At 42.3% G+C, this 14,179-nt stretch overlaps 1 protein-coding gene across 1 annotated transcript in view; it reads right to left on the bottom strand.

Annotated features, from left to right (window-relative positions):
• LOC124720074 overlaps positions 1-14,179 on the bottom strand; it is a 216,059-nt gene that overhangs the window by 26,143 nt on the left and 175,737 nt on the right. Inside the window, exons 9-11 of the mRNA XM_047245342.1 lie at positions 10,572-10,664; positions 9,678-9,770; positions 142-216 (exon numbers count right to left, since the gene is read on the bottom strand). Of these exons, the coding sequence (XP_047101298.1) occupies positions 142-216; positions 9,678-9,770; positions 10,572-10,664 (261 nt within the window). The remainder of the gene's footprint in view (positions 1-141; positions 217-9,677; positions 9,771-10,571; positions 10,665-14,179) is intronic.

Genomic DNA, 14,179 nt, shown 5'->3' with positions numbered 1-14,179 from the left:
TCTGTTTTAATTTTTAGGCTCAACTGTTTTATTTCCTTTAGGCTAATTAATTTTACATTTTTATCACCATCTCCTCAAGGGTGTGCCACTGCTATGAGACTCAGAACAAGTAAAATGATATTAAAAATGTGTAGTTCTCACCTCTTCATTTGCTGACAACGTGGATTCGTCAGGGTCTTCTAATGGTTCCTCCCTGACTGACAAGTATTCAAAATCCTGAAAAACACGAGTTTGACTTGCTAAGCTAGAACCACAGGCAGTTACAGTAACGACAAATCTTTAGCAATTCTGAGAAATGTAATTCCAAATTAACATCAATGATATATATTAATCGTACAGCCACTAGTATTCATTTACAGACAAGATACACTATCAGTACTATCCTACGGCATAATATTCTGAGGGAAATGCAGCTAAGACCAAAAACTATTCTAGGCCCAAAAAATATTCTTTGAAGTGTTCAGTACGGGTATTGCATTATCCAATAGCCAGACCTATTGTAGAGCCTTCTTTAGGAACCTTGGAACCCTCACATTCGTGTGCTGAAGTACTTTTGCATACTCAATTCGTTGTTAATAACAAGAATAAATTTAAGATAAAACTATGACATTCACAGCCGCAAGACAAGAATAAAAAGGAAGATTAGGGTTCAACAACCCCATCAGCATCGTGACATACACACCAAATGCTCGGATTCTGGTAGATTGTGACTAGAAATCAAACTACTTGTTCTCAAGGGAACCCTCCCAGAATTTTCCTTATGCAATTCAAGGAAACTATTTGAAGTCTGCCGAGTGACTGCGCCAGGTTCCGGACACTTCCGACAGACAGCGTAGCAGCAGGACAGCTTCAAAATGGCGTCTGTACGTAATGTACATTGCAAGCGACATGCCGTCATTGAATTTCTCACTGCAGAGAAAATAAACTGTGGGGAATATTCACAAATGCTCGTACGAAGTCTACGGAGCATCTGCTGTTGAGAGAAGTTTACTTGCTGTGCACAGAGGGTGGGGTCATCAGAAGGCAGTTCGGCGGAGCTCGACGATTTGCAACAGTCAGGGAAACCACCCGTGGCTGTCACACCTGACAAGTTGCAGCAAGCTTCAACTCGTTTGGCCCTTTAACCCTTTGACTGCCAGGGACACGATAACTCGCCATGCCTCGCCCTTCCCCTCGTGGACCTGACGTGTTTATGTGTGGCCCTTTGGCTCTCCCTACAGCGCTAAGGACGTGTTGATGTGCACCGTGCGCCGGCCTTTTCACTGCTAGGGGCGAGTTTACACGTGCTGAGTCACAGCTACCAGAGTGCGTCAGACGAGTAAACGTGCAGCGCTGTCTTTCCACCCTGCTCTTCCAGTAGCTGTTCAGTGATCTTACTGTATAGTTCGAGAGTGCGTACATTTGTTGCTGTGTTCCCTCTTTGCAAAATTCAACTTTACTTCCCGTGTTTTTGTCAGTTTTCTTGTTTTCTACAGGAGAAATGTTACGTCACCGTGGTTCCACAGATAAAGAGATCCTGGATACGCTCACTGGGGGGCGACAGTGAGTGTGAATTATCTGACGTTGCTAGCAGTGACGAGTCTTCGACAGAATCTCGAAGCTGTAGTCCTCAGCCCTATACATCAGAGTGGAGAGCAAGAACTACAGTCAACAGTTTCTCTGAATCCAAGGAATCAGGAAGTGACATGTTTAACAGGAAAGAAACAGATTTTCAGCTATTAAAACCATTACTTTGATGCCTCAAGTTCAGGACACAAATGTCAACTAGATACTGACCCCAACCATTCTTTCATTTTTTCAGATACTTATTCCTGAAGAAGTGTTGCAATTTATTACAGATGAAACAAATTGTTTTTATGTTTGCATGAGAGAAAATACTACAGAATCTGTGAATTCTCAACTGCTAAAGTGGAACGACACTGGATCTGAGAATATGTATTGTTTTGTTGCTATTTGCCTTCTAATGGTGCAAGTTAAGAAGTTCTAATTAAGTGATTATTGGTCCAGAGACACACTCTTGAACACACCAGTTTTCAGAGAAATTATGTCCCGAGACCGTTTTTGTCTACTTCTGAGAACGCTACACTTCAGTGAAAACTCTTGTGAGTACTGGAGGAGACGGTCTATTTAAAATTAGAACAATTGTTGACAAAGCTCCCAAGACATTTCTTAGTTCATTTCGTCCACATCACAAGCTTTGTATAGATGAAAGTGTCTTGCTGTTCATAGGACTATTATCTTTTAAGCAACTGATTCCAACAAAGCAGATTCGGAATAAAGCCATTTGTACTTTGTGACTGTCAGAGTGGGCATATTTAGGATTTTACTGTATATACATGAACAGAAATTGGGTTCCACAATTTAGGGAAAAGTTGTGGCGTACTGGCAACTCTTATGGGACAGCATTTAGAACAGGGTCATATTCTGTATGTTGATAACTGGTACTCCAGCCCAGACCTCCTCTTCTGGCTTCACAACCACGGAACAGCCACACATGGCACTGTTCGTAAGAATAGGCGCAACATGCCACAACTGCAGAAGAAATTAAAACGAGCAGACACAGTAAGTCCACTGACAAGATCCTTACCATCGAGTGTTGCGATAAGAAAGAGGCGTGCATGGTGACCGTAAATCACACGACACAAATGGTTGAAACAGAGAAGACTGACACAAATACTGGTAAAAAAAAAGAGAAACCACAATGAATTGTAGATTACAAATAGAGTATGGGTGCAGTTGACCATTGTGACATGTTACTGAGCTCAGTGAGATCAGTGCGTAACACTGTGAAAAGGTACAAGAAATATTTTTTCACATTCTGGATTTGTGCATTCTGAATGCTCATATTATCTACCAGTCGCTAACAGGGCAAAAAACGGCACTCACAGAGTTTTATCTTTCTCTTGTAAGGGAGACTGTCGAAAAACATGCTACAGAACAGAAAAAAGCTGGTAGGGGAAGGAGCTACGATGACGAGAATCCTCTGCAATTGACAGGGAGACATATTCTGGCTCTTATTGTGAGTGAACATTTGCAGAAAAGTGCGCAAATGCGTGGTTTGCACACTAACACCAGCCTGTCAGAACTCCGGAGATAGGAACTTGCCCTTCAGTATATCCTCTCTTCTCGTTATCCGCCAGGTCTCAATCTCCGCTAATTTCAATTTGCCGCCGCTCATACCTCACCTGTCTTTCAACAACATCTTTGCCTCTGTACTTCCGCCTAGAGTGACATCTCTGCCCAAACTCTTTGCCTTTACAAATGTCTGCTTGAGTCTGTGTATGTGTGGATGGGTGTGTGTGTGTGTGTGTGCGCGCGCGAGTGTATACCTGTCCTTTTCTCCCCCTAAGGTAAGTCTTTCCACTCCCGGGATTGGAATGACTCCTTACCCTCTCCCTTAAAACCCACACCGTTTCGTCTTTCCCTCTCCTTCCCTCTTTCATGATGAGGCAACAGTTTGTTGCGAAAGCTTGAATTTCGTGTATACGTTTGTGTGTCTATCGACCTGCCAGCACTTTCGTTTGGTGAGTCACATCATCTTTGTTTTTAGATATATTTTTCCCACGTGGAATGTTTCCCTCTTATTCACATCATTAGTTTGAACCCAACAATTACGTTTGTTATTGTCACCGTTACATTCCGAAATCTTTCCTGTCATCTTATTTTCTCTTTCTGTTTTTGCAAGTAGTTTCACTTTTTATTCACCCTTCTCCTCTTTACCGAATCTACCATACAATTTTATCCCGCCTATATATACTCAATAATACGTAACCCACTTCCAAACCATAACCAAAAAAATTTTTTTTCCGCTTTCAACACTACCGCTGCTACAAAATCCACCAGTTCCAGTCCACAAACAGTTTCTTTCAGCTATTAAACAGCCATTTCAGCTAGTTCTAATAACTTTCGCTTTTTTTCCATTTCCGTTTTTCCCACATCACGATCTTTTTTAGCCGCTTCCCACAGGTTTTAACGTCATTATTTCTTAGTCACACAATTGTTAGCCTCATTTTCACAATCTGCCACCACAAAACCACTCCTTTTAATACATTTACACGCAGTTTTATCGAAATTTTCCCGAATTGCTACACCCTTTAACGTGTTTTGGCGGCAACACAACCACATAACCTTTGTGCACATCGTTGTCTACCAACCCAAGTTCACCACAGGATCAACATAGCCCAGCTATAACCAACGCTTTTTCGCCTTTTTTCACACCAGATCTCCAGTTGCTTTCTAGTTCACCTTTATCTCTCGCCATATATTTTTATTTTCATTTTCATTTCAGCCTCATGTTACACTTTCCACCTTATAATACCATGTCACCCTCACAACATCCCCACAACGACCCACTTCTTTCAGGAGTGCTAGTTCTGCAAGGTTCGCAGGAGAGCTTCTGTAAAGTTTGGAAGGTAGGAGACAAGATACTGGCAGAAGTAAAGCTGTGAGTACCGGGTGTGAGTCGTGCTTCGGTAGCTCAGATGGTAGAGCACTTGCCCATGAAAGGCAAAGGTCCCGAGTTCGAGTCTCGGTCGGGCACAAAGTTTAATCTGCCAGGAAGTTTCAAATAAAAGATTACTCAGTTACCCACTCCTAGTCATCTATGCTGCTGCTGCTATGTTATTAACAAAAATCTTGAAAGTTGTTAACTTCAGATATTTACCAGATACTCTAATATACATTTGCATTGACACTGGTTACATATTTTTTAACATAGAAGGTGCAACAAAGTAATGAGACTTATTTTCCTTGCAAGATGTGGCAACCCTGCAGGCTTGCGTAGACACAATATCTTTGACCTCGGTCTATAAGCTGCTTCTAGTCCAAGCGGCACATCGATGCAACTGCTCAGTCGTGAGTTGTGCTATAGTAAGTTAACACGTGTTTGTGTCTCTCATCATGGAAATGGAACTGCATAATATTGCGCGAGGGTACGCCATTTCTTTTGCATTAAATTGGGTGAAAATGCGGCGACAACTTACGGTAAGCTTCAGAAGGCTTTTGGAGAGAAGGTTATGTCAAGAGCTCGAGTTTTTCGTTGGCATAAAATGTTTAGTGAAGGCAGAAAAAATGTTGAAGATGAAGACCACTGTGGACAACCATCAACCTCACGGACGGATGTCAACTTGGCCAGGGTGCGTGAACTCGTACGATCTGATCGAAGATTATCCGTGAAAATAACTGCAGAAGAACTGAACATCAATCTAGAAACAGTTCGTCTAATAATAACTGAAGATCTTGGCATGAGAAAGATTTGTGCAAAAATGGTCCCCAAAAATCTCGCACCACAACAGCGAGAAACACGGAAGGATGTGGCAGCCGACCTGTTAGAGCAAACGGAAATCAATCCAGAATTGTTGAGCCATGTTATCGCTGGTGATGAAAGTTGGTTTTTTCAGTATGCTCCAGAGACAAAACGCCAAAGTTCGCAACGGTGCGCAAAGGGATCACCCAGACCAAAAAAACCTCGCATGTCGAAGTCAAAAGTGAAATGCATGCTTGTGTGCTTCTTTGATTCCAAGGGTATTGTTCATAAAGAGTGGGTGCCTCCTGGACAAACAGTTAACCAATGTTACTACAAAGAAATTTTAGAAAGATTTCGTAAAATAGTTCTGTGTGTCCATGCCAAAACATTACTAATAATTGGATTCTGCATCACGATAATGTGCCATCCCATACTGCTCTGTCAGTACAGCAATATTTAACCTCAAAACAAATTTCAGTACTACCACAGCCACCTTATTCACCAGATATTGCTGCGTGGGACTTTTTTTCTATTTCCAAGAGTCAAAACGGCGGTCAAGGGACACCATCTTCAAACAACACAAGATGTCCAAAAAGCTGTGATGAGGGTCTTTGAGGATATTATGGAAGATTAGTTCCGGAAATATTACCATCAATGGCAGAAGCACTGGAATAAGTGTGTGTGATCAGAAGGGAGCTACTTTGAAGGATCCAGAACGAGATTTTCACTCTGCAGCGGAGTGTGCGCTGATATGAAACTTTCTGGCAGATTTTTTCATATCAGCCTCATTACTTTATTGTCGGATCTTGTACATGGTATACATAATGTTGAAATCATGACTGGTGCCAAACAATGAAAATGCCATGTTCCCCTTCCCATTTCCTCATCAGTTGTTCGTTGCCACTTTTCTCTACACGTGTCTAATTTAGTTGACTTTGTGTCACGAATATATCAAAGTCATGCAGAAAAGTTCAGTTTGTTGTGTTATGCAGTGTTTAATCTTATCCTCCCTTCTATTGTGTGGACCGAGAGAACAATACTGCTGGGCTATAACACTGGTTTTATTTGCAGTTAATCTATTTAGAAAGGACAGACATCAAAAGAGACAAACTGCCTTACAGGTCAGCATGGACCAGAAAGAAGTGGCTCATACTCTTAAAAAGACAATATTGGAACAACTGAAGTGTAGAATGTATGTCGATGTGAACATATTAAACAATGTAAAGTAAAGAAGCTAAATAACAAGATGTCTGCACAAGTAGGTTATATGAGTTTTAAGATTGTCTTTATCTCATTCACTCAATTTCAACAAGGACTTTTTCATGCATGCTGACAAATGTGACTTGGAGCCCAAAAGAAGAAAATTGCTCCAAAAAATGCTGTGGAATGGTAAGTTTATTCTCCACATCTACATCTATATCAACATCACTACTCTACAAATCACAATGCCTGACAGAGGACACTGAAACATAGTTTGCTTGAGAAAGCAGACACACTCAGTGGTGATTTCAGTACGGAGGTTCCCAAACATATCGGCAGTGTTTTGGAATCAGTGGCAGAAGCTCATTATGATCGAGACTGGTACGCTAAATTACTGTTGAAACCCTCCTCTGCTCAAGAAAGGAGCCTCCCCCGTGACACCCATTTTGATGCTGCTTTCCAATAAACATGCACTTCTGCAGATTTTTCAGAGAAATGTCAATTTTCACTGCACTATTTACTGCTGAAAGTCAATGTATGTCTTCCTGAAGCAGATACGATGACCATAACAACTCTAAAAATGGAACTGACCGAACACTATACGGTGGTTGAGTACTGTTTTATTTGCTCAACAGATATTGCAATATTTTAGTTGTGTAGGTGTTGTACATAAGGATTGCTAAAATACACTCCTGGAAATTGAAATAAGAACACCGTGAATTCATTGTCCCAGGAAGGGGAAACTTTATTGACACATTCCTGGGGTCAGATACATCACATGATCACACTGACAGAACCACAGGCACATAGACACAGGCAACAGAACATGCACAATGTCGGCACTAGTACAGTGTATATCCACCTTTCGCAGCAATGCAGGCTGCTATTCTCCCATGGAGATGATCGTAGAGATGCTGGATGTAGTCCTGTGGAACGGCTTGCCAAGCCATTTCCACCTGGCGCCTCAGTTGGACCAGCGTTCGTGCTGGACGTGCAGACCGCGTGAGACGACGCTTCATCCAGTCCCAAACATGCTCAATGGGGGACAGATCCGGAGATCTTGCTGGCTACGGTAGTTGACTTACACCTTCTAGAGCACGTTGGGTGGCACGGGATACATGCGGATGTGCATTGTCCTGTTGGAACAGAAAGTTCCCTTGCCGGTCTAGGAATGGTAGAACGATGGGTTCGATGACGGTTTGGATGTACCGTGCACTATTCAGTGTCCCCTCGACGATCACCAGTGGTGTACGGCCAGTGTAGGAGATCGCTCCCCACACCATGATGCCAGGTGTTGGCCCTGTGTGCCTCGGTCATATGCAGTCCTGATTGTGGCGCTCACCTGCACGGCGCCAAACACGCATATGACCATCATTGGCACCAAGGCAGAAGCGACTCTCATTGCTGAAGACGACACGTCTCCATTCGTCCCTCCATTCACGCCTGTCGCGACACCACTGGAGGCGGGCTGCACGATGTTGGGGCGTGAGCGGAAGACGGCCTAACGGTGTGCGGGACCGTAGCCCAGCTTCATGGAGACGGTTGCGAATGGTCCTCGCCGATACCCCAGGAGCAACAGTGTCCCTAATTTGCTGGGAAGTGGCGGTGCGGTCCCCTACGGCACTGCGTAGGATCCTACGGTCTTGGCGTGCATCCGTGCGTCGCTGCGGTCCGGTCCCAGGTCGACGGGCACGTGCACCTTCCGCCGACCACTGGCGACAACATCGATGTACTGTGGAGACCTCACGCCCCACGTGTTGAGCAATTCGGCGGTACGTCCACCCGGCCTCCCGCATGCCCACTATACGCCCTCGCTCAAAGTCCGTCAACTGCACATACGGTTCACGTCCACGCTGTCGTGGCATGCTACCAGTGTTAAAGACTGCGATGGAGCTTCGTATGCCACGGCAAACTGGCTGACACTGACGGTGGCGGTGCACAAATGCTGCACAGCTAGCGCCATTCGACGGCCAACACCGCGGTTCCTGGTGTGTCCGCTGTGCCGTGCGTGTGATCATTGCTTGTACAGCCCTCTCGCAGTGTCTGGAGCAAGTATGGTGGGTCTGACACACCGGTGTCAATGTGTATTAAAAGAAAGTAATTGCTGATTAACTTTCATAACAAATTATTTTGAGTCCAATGTAAATGTTAAGGTGTGTAACACTGAACAAAAAACTGTATAATAGGACTGTTCTGAATTAATATATGTCATTTTTAAAAGGACATTCTTTTTCTTCCATCAGATTTTAATAGTAACATTCATGTGCCACACAAATGAGTCTATATGCATAAAAAGCAAGTAGCTGTAGAGAAAAAAAAGAAATGTTTAAATGAATTCTTATCAAGGCTGAAAATTATGCATCAAAGGCTAATGCGTTTTTTTATCTTCTAGATAGAATACCTCGAAAACTAGTTATCTTGCTTAGACAGGCATATGATCCCCTTTGAATAGAACTTCACTAGAAACATTTTTTGTCACTGTTTGTACTGTCTCCAGCCGGGTGCAGTCGTTTTGAAACCACAATATTTCGACAGCGTTCCTTGCCATCATCTTCAGGTGATACCTGCAGACAGAGCCTCCATTGAATCTCCTCCCCTTTATACCCTTGCCAACATGTTTTTAGCACTCCCATTTCCTGAATAGCTGGGATTATCTGGTATTTCAAACCCGTAGTTATCCTCATGCGGTCAAGCTCTATGATTAGCTCGAATATGCTAGGTCAGCTTAAAATAGTAAACTCATTGCTCCCTTCACTTTTGACGTCCAACAAATTATTACGAAAGTTAAAGGCAGTCGATATATCTTTGTTCCTTGGGAGGATAACGTATACATCAATTTCATTAGTCACACCTGGTTATTTGTAAAATTTTAAGTTTAGGAATACATGTCGGTACCAGTGTTAACAAGTGCGCGTGAGACACTATCGCGCACGTGCTCTCGAGGCTATAGCAAGTTCCAGTACAACATCCGTTTCTGCCGTACTGTGGTTGCGAAGTGGGGCCGAGGCTGTTTCCCAGATAAGTTATTGCAATATGATGATGTATTACTATATTATAGTTTTTGATGTTGTCCATTATGGACAAATCTTAGTTCCTTTTTTCTGAAGGAGGTTGGGTTATCCCGACTGAAACCTAGGTAAATCTAGGTAAACATTGCAACTGAGGCTGTTGTTAATATAAAATTAACAAGTATAATTATTCTTTATGGAACATTATCTTCATTCCACCTTACCTGTTGTCTACCTGTGTCCACCACATCTTCAGAATCAGACTCGACTTCTCTCTTTACAATTATTTCGTCTTTTACGATCACATCCTGATGGTTCTGCAAGCAAAAATACGACCACCTCGGTGAATGGTGAGAACAACTACATAAAGAACCCGTGTAATATTTTTTAAAGATGTGAATAGTAAAATTACTTATAGTAACATTCGTCCTTGACAGCTATCCGACACAAAATGACAAAACAGCAGAGACACATTCAGCTCACAATTTTTTCAGGGCAGACGCAACAGGAAGTAAATTCTTTGCTCCCAAGTAAACTGCTAATTAGATAACGATTTCTCCCAACCACGTATCACGAGGCTCACATATTGTGTGTTACAATTCCAGTCCTACGTTTTATTACAAGAAGGCTAAATATAGATAAAATTAAACTGAGAGTGAACAGGAATGTTGCAATAAGTAGTAGCTGCATGCAGATGAGAAACAGGAAAGAAGAAAGATAGGTGCAGAGGAAATCATCTAATCAAAGTGGAAATGGGCAACACTTTAGCGAAGTGAACTGAACACAGAATACACAATTTCTTTTCTGGATTTCATATACTTAAAGAGCCAACATAAAAGATGAATATACTGATGTAGAAAACTGAACATATGTGGGAATAAACAGATGCAAAAACTGCAAGTTTGTAATATGGGGAAACATTTTAAGGGCACAGAGTCGAAAAAATTTTTCGATGATGAACACCTACACAAATTGTAAGTCCCTCTATTACAAAACAGTGCTCCCCTCATAAGCTGTAATCACCTTTGTTATGTATCTTACACCCTGATCCACTGCACTTAAAACTGTGGTCTATCATGCTGCTCTTGTGTGAAAGAATTCTAAATCGAGTAACTCACCACTGGTATTTTGTGTGCAACAGCATCCACGTTGTTGTTGTCACTGTCATCGTAATCACAGCGACGTAGCTTCTTTCTTCTGCGTCCTCCTCTCTGAAATTTTAAATTCATTTCTGTTAGCTCAGTCACTAGGCTTTTGCAATGTCTAAGCAGTCATCAATTTAATAAGGAAGTTTAACTCCCACTTTTCAATAACTTTTTCACACGTACAGCATATCTTTCATCAAAATTCGTCCCCCACCACAATCACCACACCAACAAAAATGTCAGCAACACGTAGCACTGTTGGAGGATCCACAAACCAAGTACGAGAGGCTTTCAAGAAGATGATGGAGAGGCTTATGTTCCCCAAACAGACCTGTCCAGAGGCTGGAAACTGTCCAGGATGATGATGATGATTGAATTGCCTCATTTTCCAGTGGAAGGGGAAAAAAATAAAAATAAAATAAAATAAATATGAAGTGCAGGAGACTTTCTTCAGTGGAAATACCGTGGGAGGCAGTTGTGCAAATGCTGTGAATATTTTTCCCACCAGCAGAGATTGTCAATCAGCCTGTGAATGAGGATGTGTGGCAAGTGTTCACTGGATTCCATTTAAGAGCAGCAATATAGCATGAAACGTGCCAAAACATTTATGATGCATCTATATCTACTCCCTGCAAACAACTGAAGTGCATGGCAGAGGATACTTCCCACTGTACCAGTTATTAGGGCTTCTTCCCCATTTCATCCACATACAGAGCACAGGAAGAATGATTGAAAGCCTCTGTGTGTGCTGTATTATTCTAATCTTGCCCTCTCGATCCCTATACAAGTGATACATGAGGGGTTATAACATTTTCCTAAGAGTCAACAGTTAACATCAGTTCCTTGAAGTTCACACTTAGGATTTTCTCAGGATAGTTTGTGTTTACCATCTGAGTGTGTGTCAGTTCAGTTTCTTCACTCTCCCATAGGTCCAACAAACCTCTGACCATTCACACTGCCCTTCACTGTGTAAGTTTAATATCCCCTGTTAATCCTATTGTTTCTGGTACCATATACATGAGTAATATTGTAGGATAGGTCGCACGAGTCTTTTTGTGTGCAGTTTCCTTTGAGGACAAATTGCCTTTCCCTAGTATTCTACCAATGAACTGAAGTTTCCACCTTATATTTTGCAGGACGATGCTCAAGCACGTACAGTGCAAGCTGTTACTGATTTGTTTGACTGTTGGGGCTGCTAAGTGCTGTACCACCTACTGCACTCCCCTGACTTCAGCCCTCGTGAGTTCAACTCGATTTCTAAACTGAAGGAAACACTTCTCAGCATTCGCTTCAGAACTGCTACAGATTCGTGTGGCGTCAGACCGTGGCGCTCGAACTGTCAACACAATTGTCATTGCTAAGCATATCCTACGACTTCCACATCACTGGCAACGGGTTGTACTCAATGCTGGTGACTACTTTGAAGGCCAGTAAAACTTTGAAATAGGTATCTGTTTAATACGAGCTGTAAATAAATAGTTGCCACTATTGAAGTTCCAACACTAAGACTTAAGCTCAAGTTCCATTTCTAATCCTTACCAAGTGTTACACCCACATATTTGTATAAGTTTACCGATTCCAACAGTGACTCATTGATACTGTAGTCACATTATGCAACTTTTTTTTCCTTTTTGTGAACTGTACAATTTTTTTTTTTAAAAAAAAGAGGGCAATCTTTAGACAACTCTGAATTCTTGTGAACACCTGACTGAACATTTGTGCGGGTTTTTTTGAGGTAATACTTTATTGTAGTGAACTACATCATCTACAAAAAGTCTGAGGTTACTATTAATATTGTATGTAAAGCCATTAATATACACAACATGACCAGAAGGTGTATTAACACATTTCCCTATGGCACACCTGAAGCTATTTCTATATATGTCGATATCATTCCATCCGAGATAACATGCCTCGCCTTCTGCACCGAGATGTATTCAATCGAGTCGCTCGATACTCCACGAGACCACACTTTTGACAATAATACTTCACGAAAGACACTGGAGTGGAAACCGTTCAAAACATTCAACTGCTCTAGGGAGTCGATGCTAAAAATGAGCAACTCACAGATAAAGAAGTGGTAAAACAGTTTCAAAGAAGGCCACAAAGCAGTGGGCAGCCAAAAGTATCAGGGCAGTCCCTCGACAAGTCGAAATGACAACGCCACGCTGAGAAAGTGCCAACCTGTCACAGTGTAAGCACTAGAGATGGGCAAAACTGTTCTTTTCAGAGATCGGATCAGAACTGTTCACTCCCTGAAATGAACTAGCTCTTTTCCATGACTCACCTCTCATTCACAACAGAAAATAAATGGAAGGCACATTGCCCTTTAAACTTGGTTTATTACAGTACTATACCTGTATTTTGATCTTATTTGATCCTATTTTGAAGTAACACAGATAATGAGTAAGAATTTTGTATTATTTATTGAAATTCCCACGATATGACAAAGTTTTTGATTATTGATTTATTTTGCACTATCGTGGTTTTTTGGGTGATCGGAAAATATTGTAACTTGAGATTTACATTAACAATATATTTGGCTATAATGTATTAAAATTTCATTAACCTCGTACAAATACATCGCAAGCCATATATTTTTAAAGTGAACATTTCCTTTCGAGGACGCCTAAAATCGCAAAATCCGTACTAAAATAAGAAAAAAATATATAAATTTGACTGTAAGACCAAAGTGCTGCATATAGGCTTCCGCAGAATAAAACAAGGAAAATATTGGTGTATCACTTTTGCTATACGTTTATCGGTTCGCTCGTAATTAAAGTGTAAATTCGAGTGACTATAATAAAAAATCCTATAGTAAGAGGAGCCGTCAGGAACCTGATCTGATCAGTTTAAACAAATAAAAATAAAATAAAAACAAATGATGTATACATAACATAATTATACGTAACGGTATTACTACGAAGAACAATATCCAGTAGAGACGAACTCCGATGTAGAGGCGCTGAGTCAAGCAGGTCGAGACGCGAGCTGTATTACTGCGCGAGCTAAGACCGCAGAGACCAGAGTGACACCTGAGTTGCTTTGCTCAACGCTCTGGCTAGAGTCGAGAACGGTGGGGTGAGCGTTGAGCGGGCGAGTTCCGAGGGTGGGGGGAGCGGTGAACGGCCACCACTCACCCGCTCGGAGACAAATCGTCCGTTGTCTTGCGAGCAGGTTGTTGCAAGTAGTTCTTATGTTCTCCGCTAGGAGGCTCTCTGTCCTGTTGCTCGCATCAACTGCCCAGAGGGCAGGACGTGCGACTGAAACGATCGACGATGGAATGCTATGATAAGGTGCGCCAGACACTGCACGTGGCAGATGAAGCACAGAGAAGGCACAGCATATGTGAAACACAAAATCCAATGGGGCACTGCACAATGCAGGCAGCCAAGGCAGAAGCAGGGTAGAGGCCGGCGCTGGCTGTGTTGTGTGGCGTGCACTGTGCTCTGACCAGCAGAGGCCCCACTGGTCTGCTCCGACTCTCTCTCTCTCTCTCTCTCTCTCTCTCTCTCTCTCTCTCTCTCTCTGCTGTGGGAAACGTTTGGAGCTACTGTTCTTTTTTTCTGAATCACTGATTG

Source organism: Schistocerca piceifrons, chromosome 11 (genome assembly GCF_021461385.2).
Source record: "Schistocerca piceifrons isolate TAMUIC-IGC-003096 chromosome 11, iqSchPice1.1, whole genome shotgun sequence".
Taxonomy (NCBI): domain Eukaryota; kingdom Metazoa; phylum Arthropoda; class Insecta; order Orthoptera; family Acrididae; genus Schistocerca; species Schistocerca piceifrons.
This window is presented reverse-complemented; position numbering and strand designations above follow the sequence as displayed.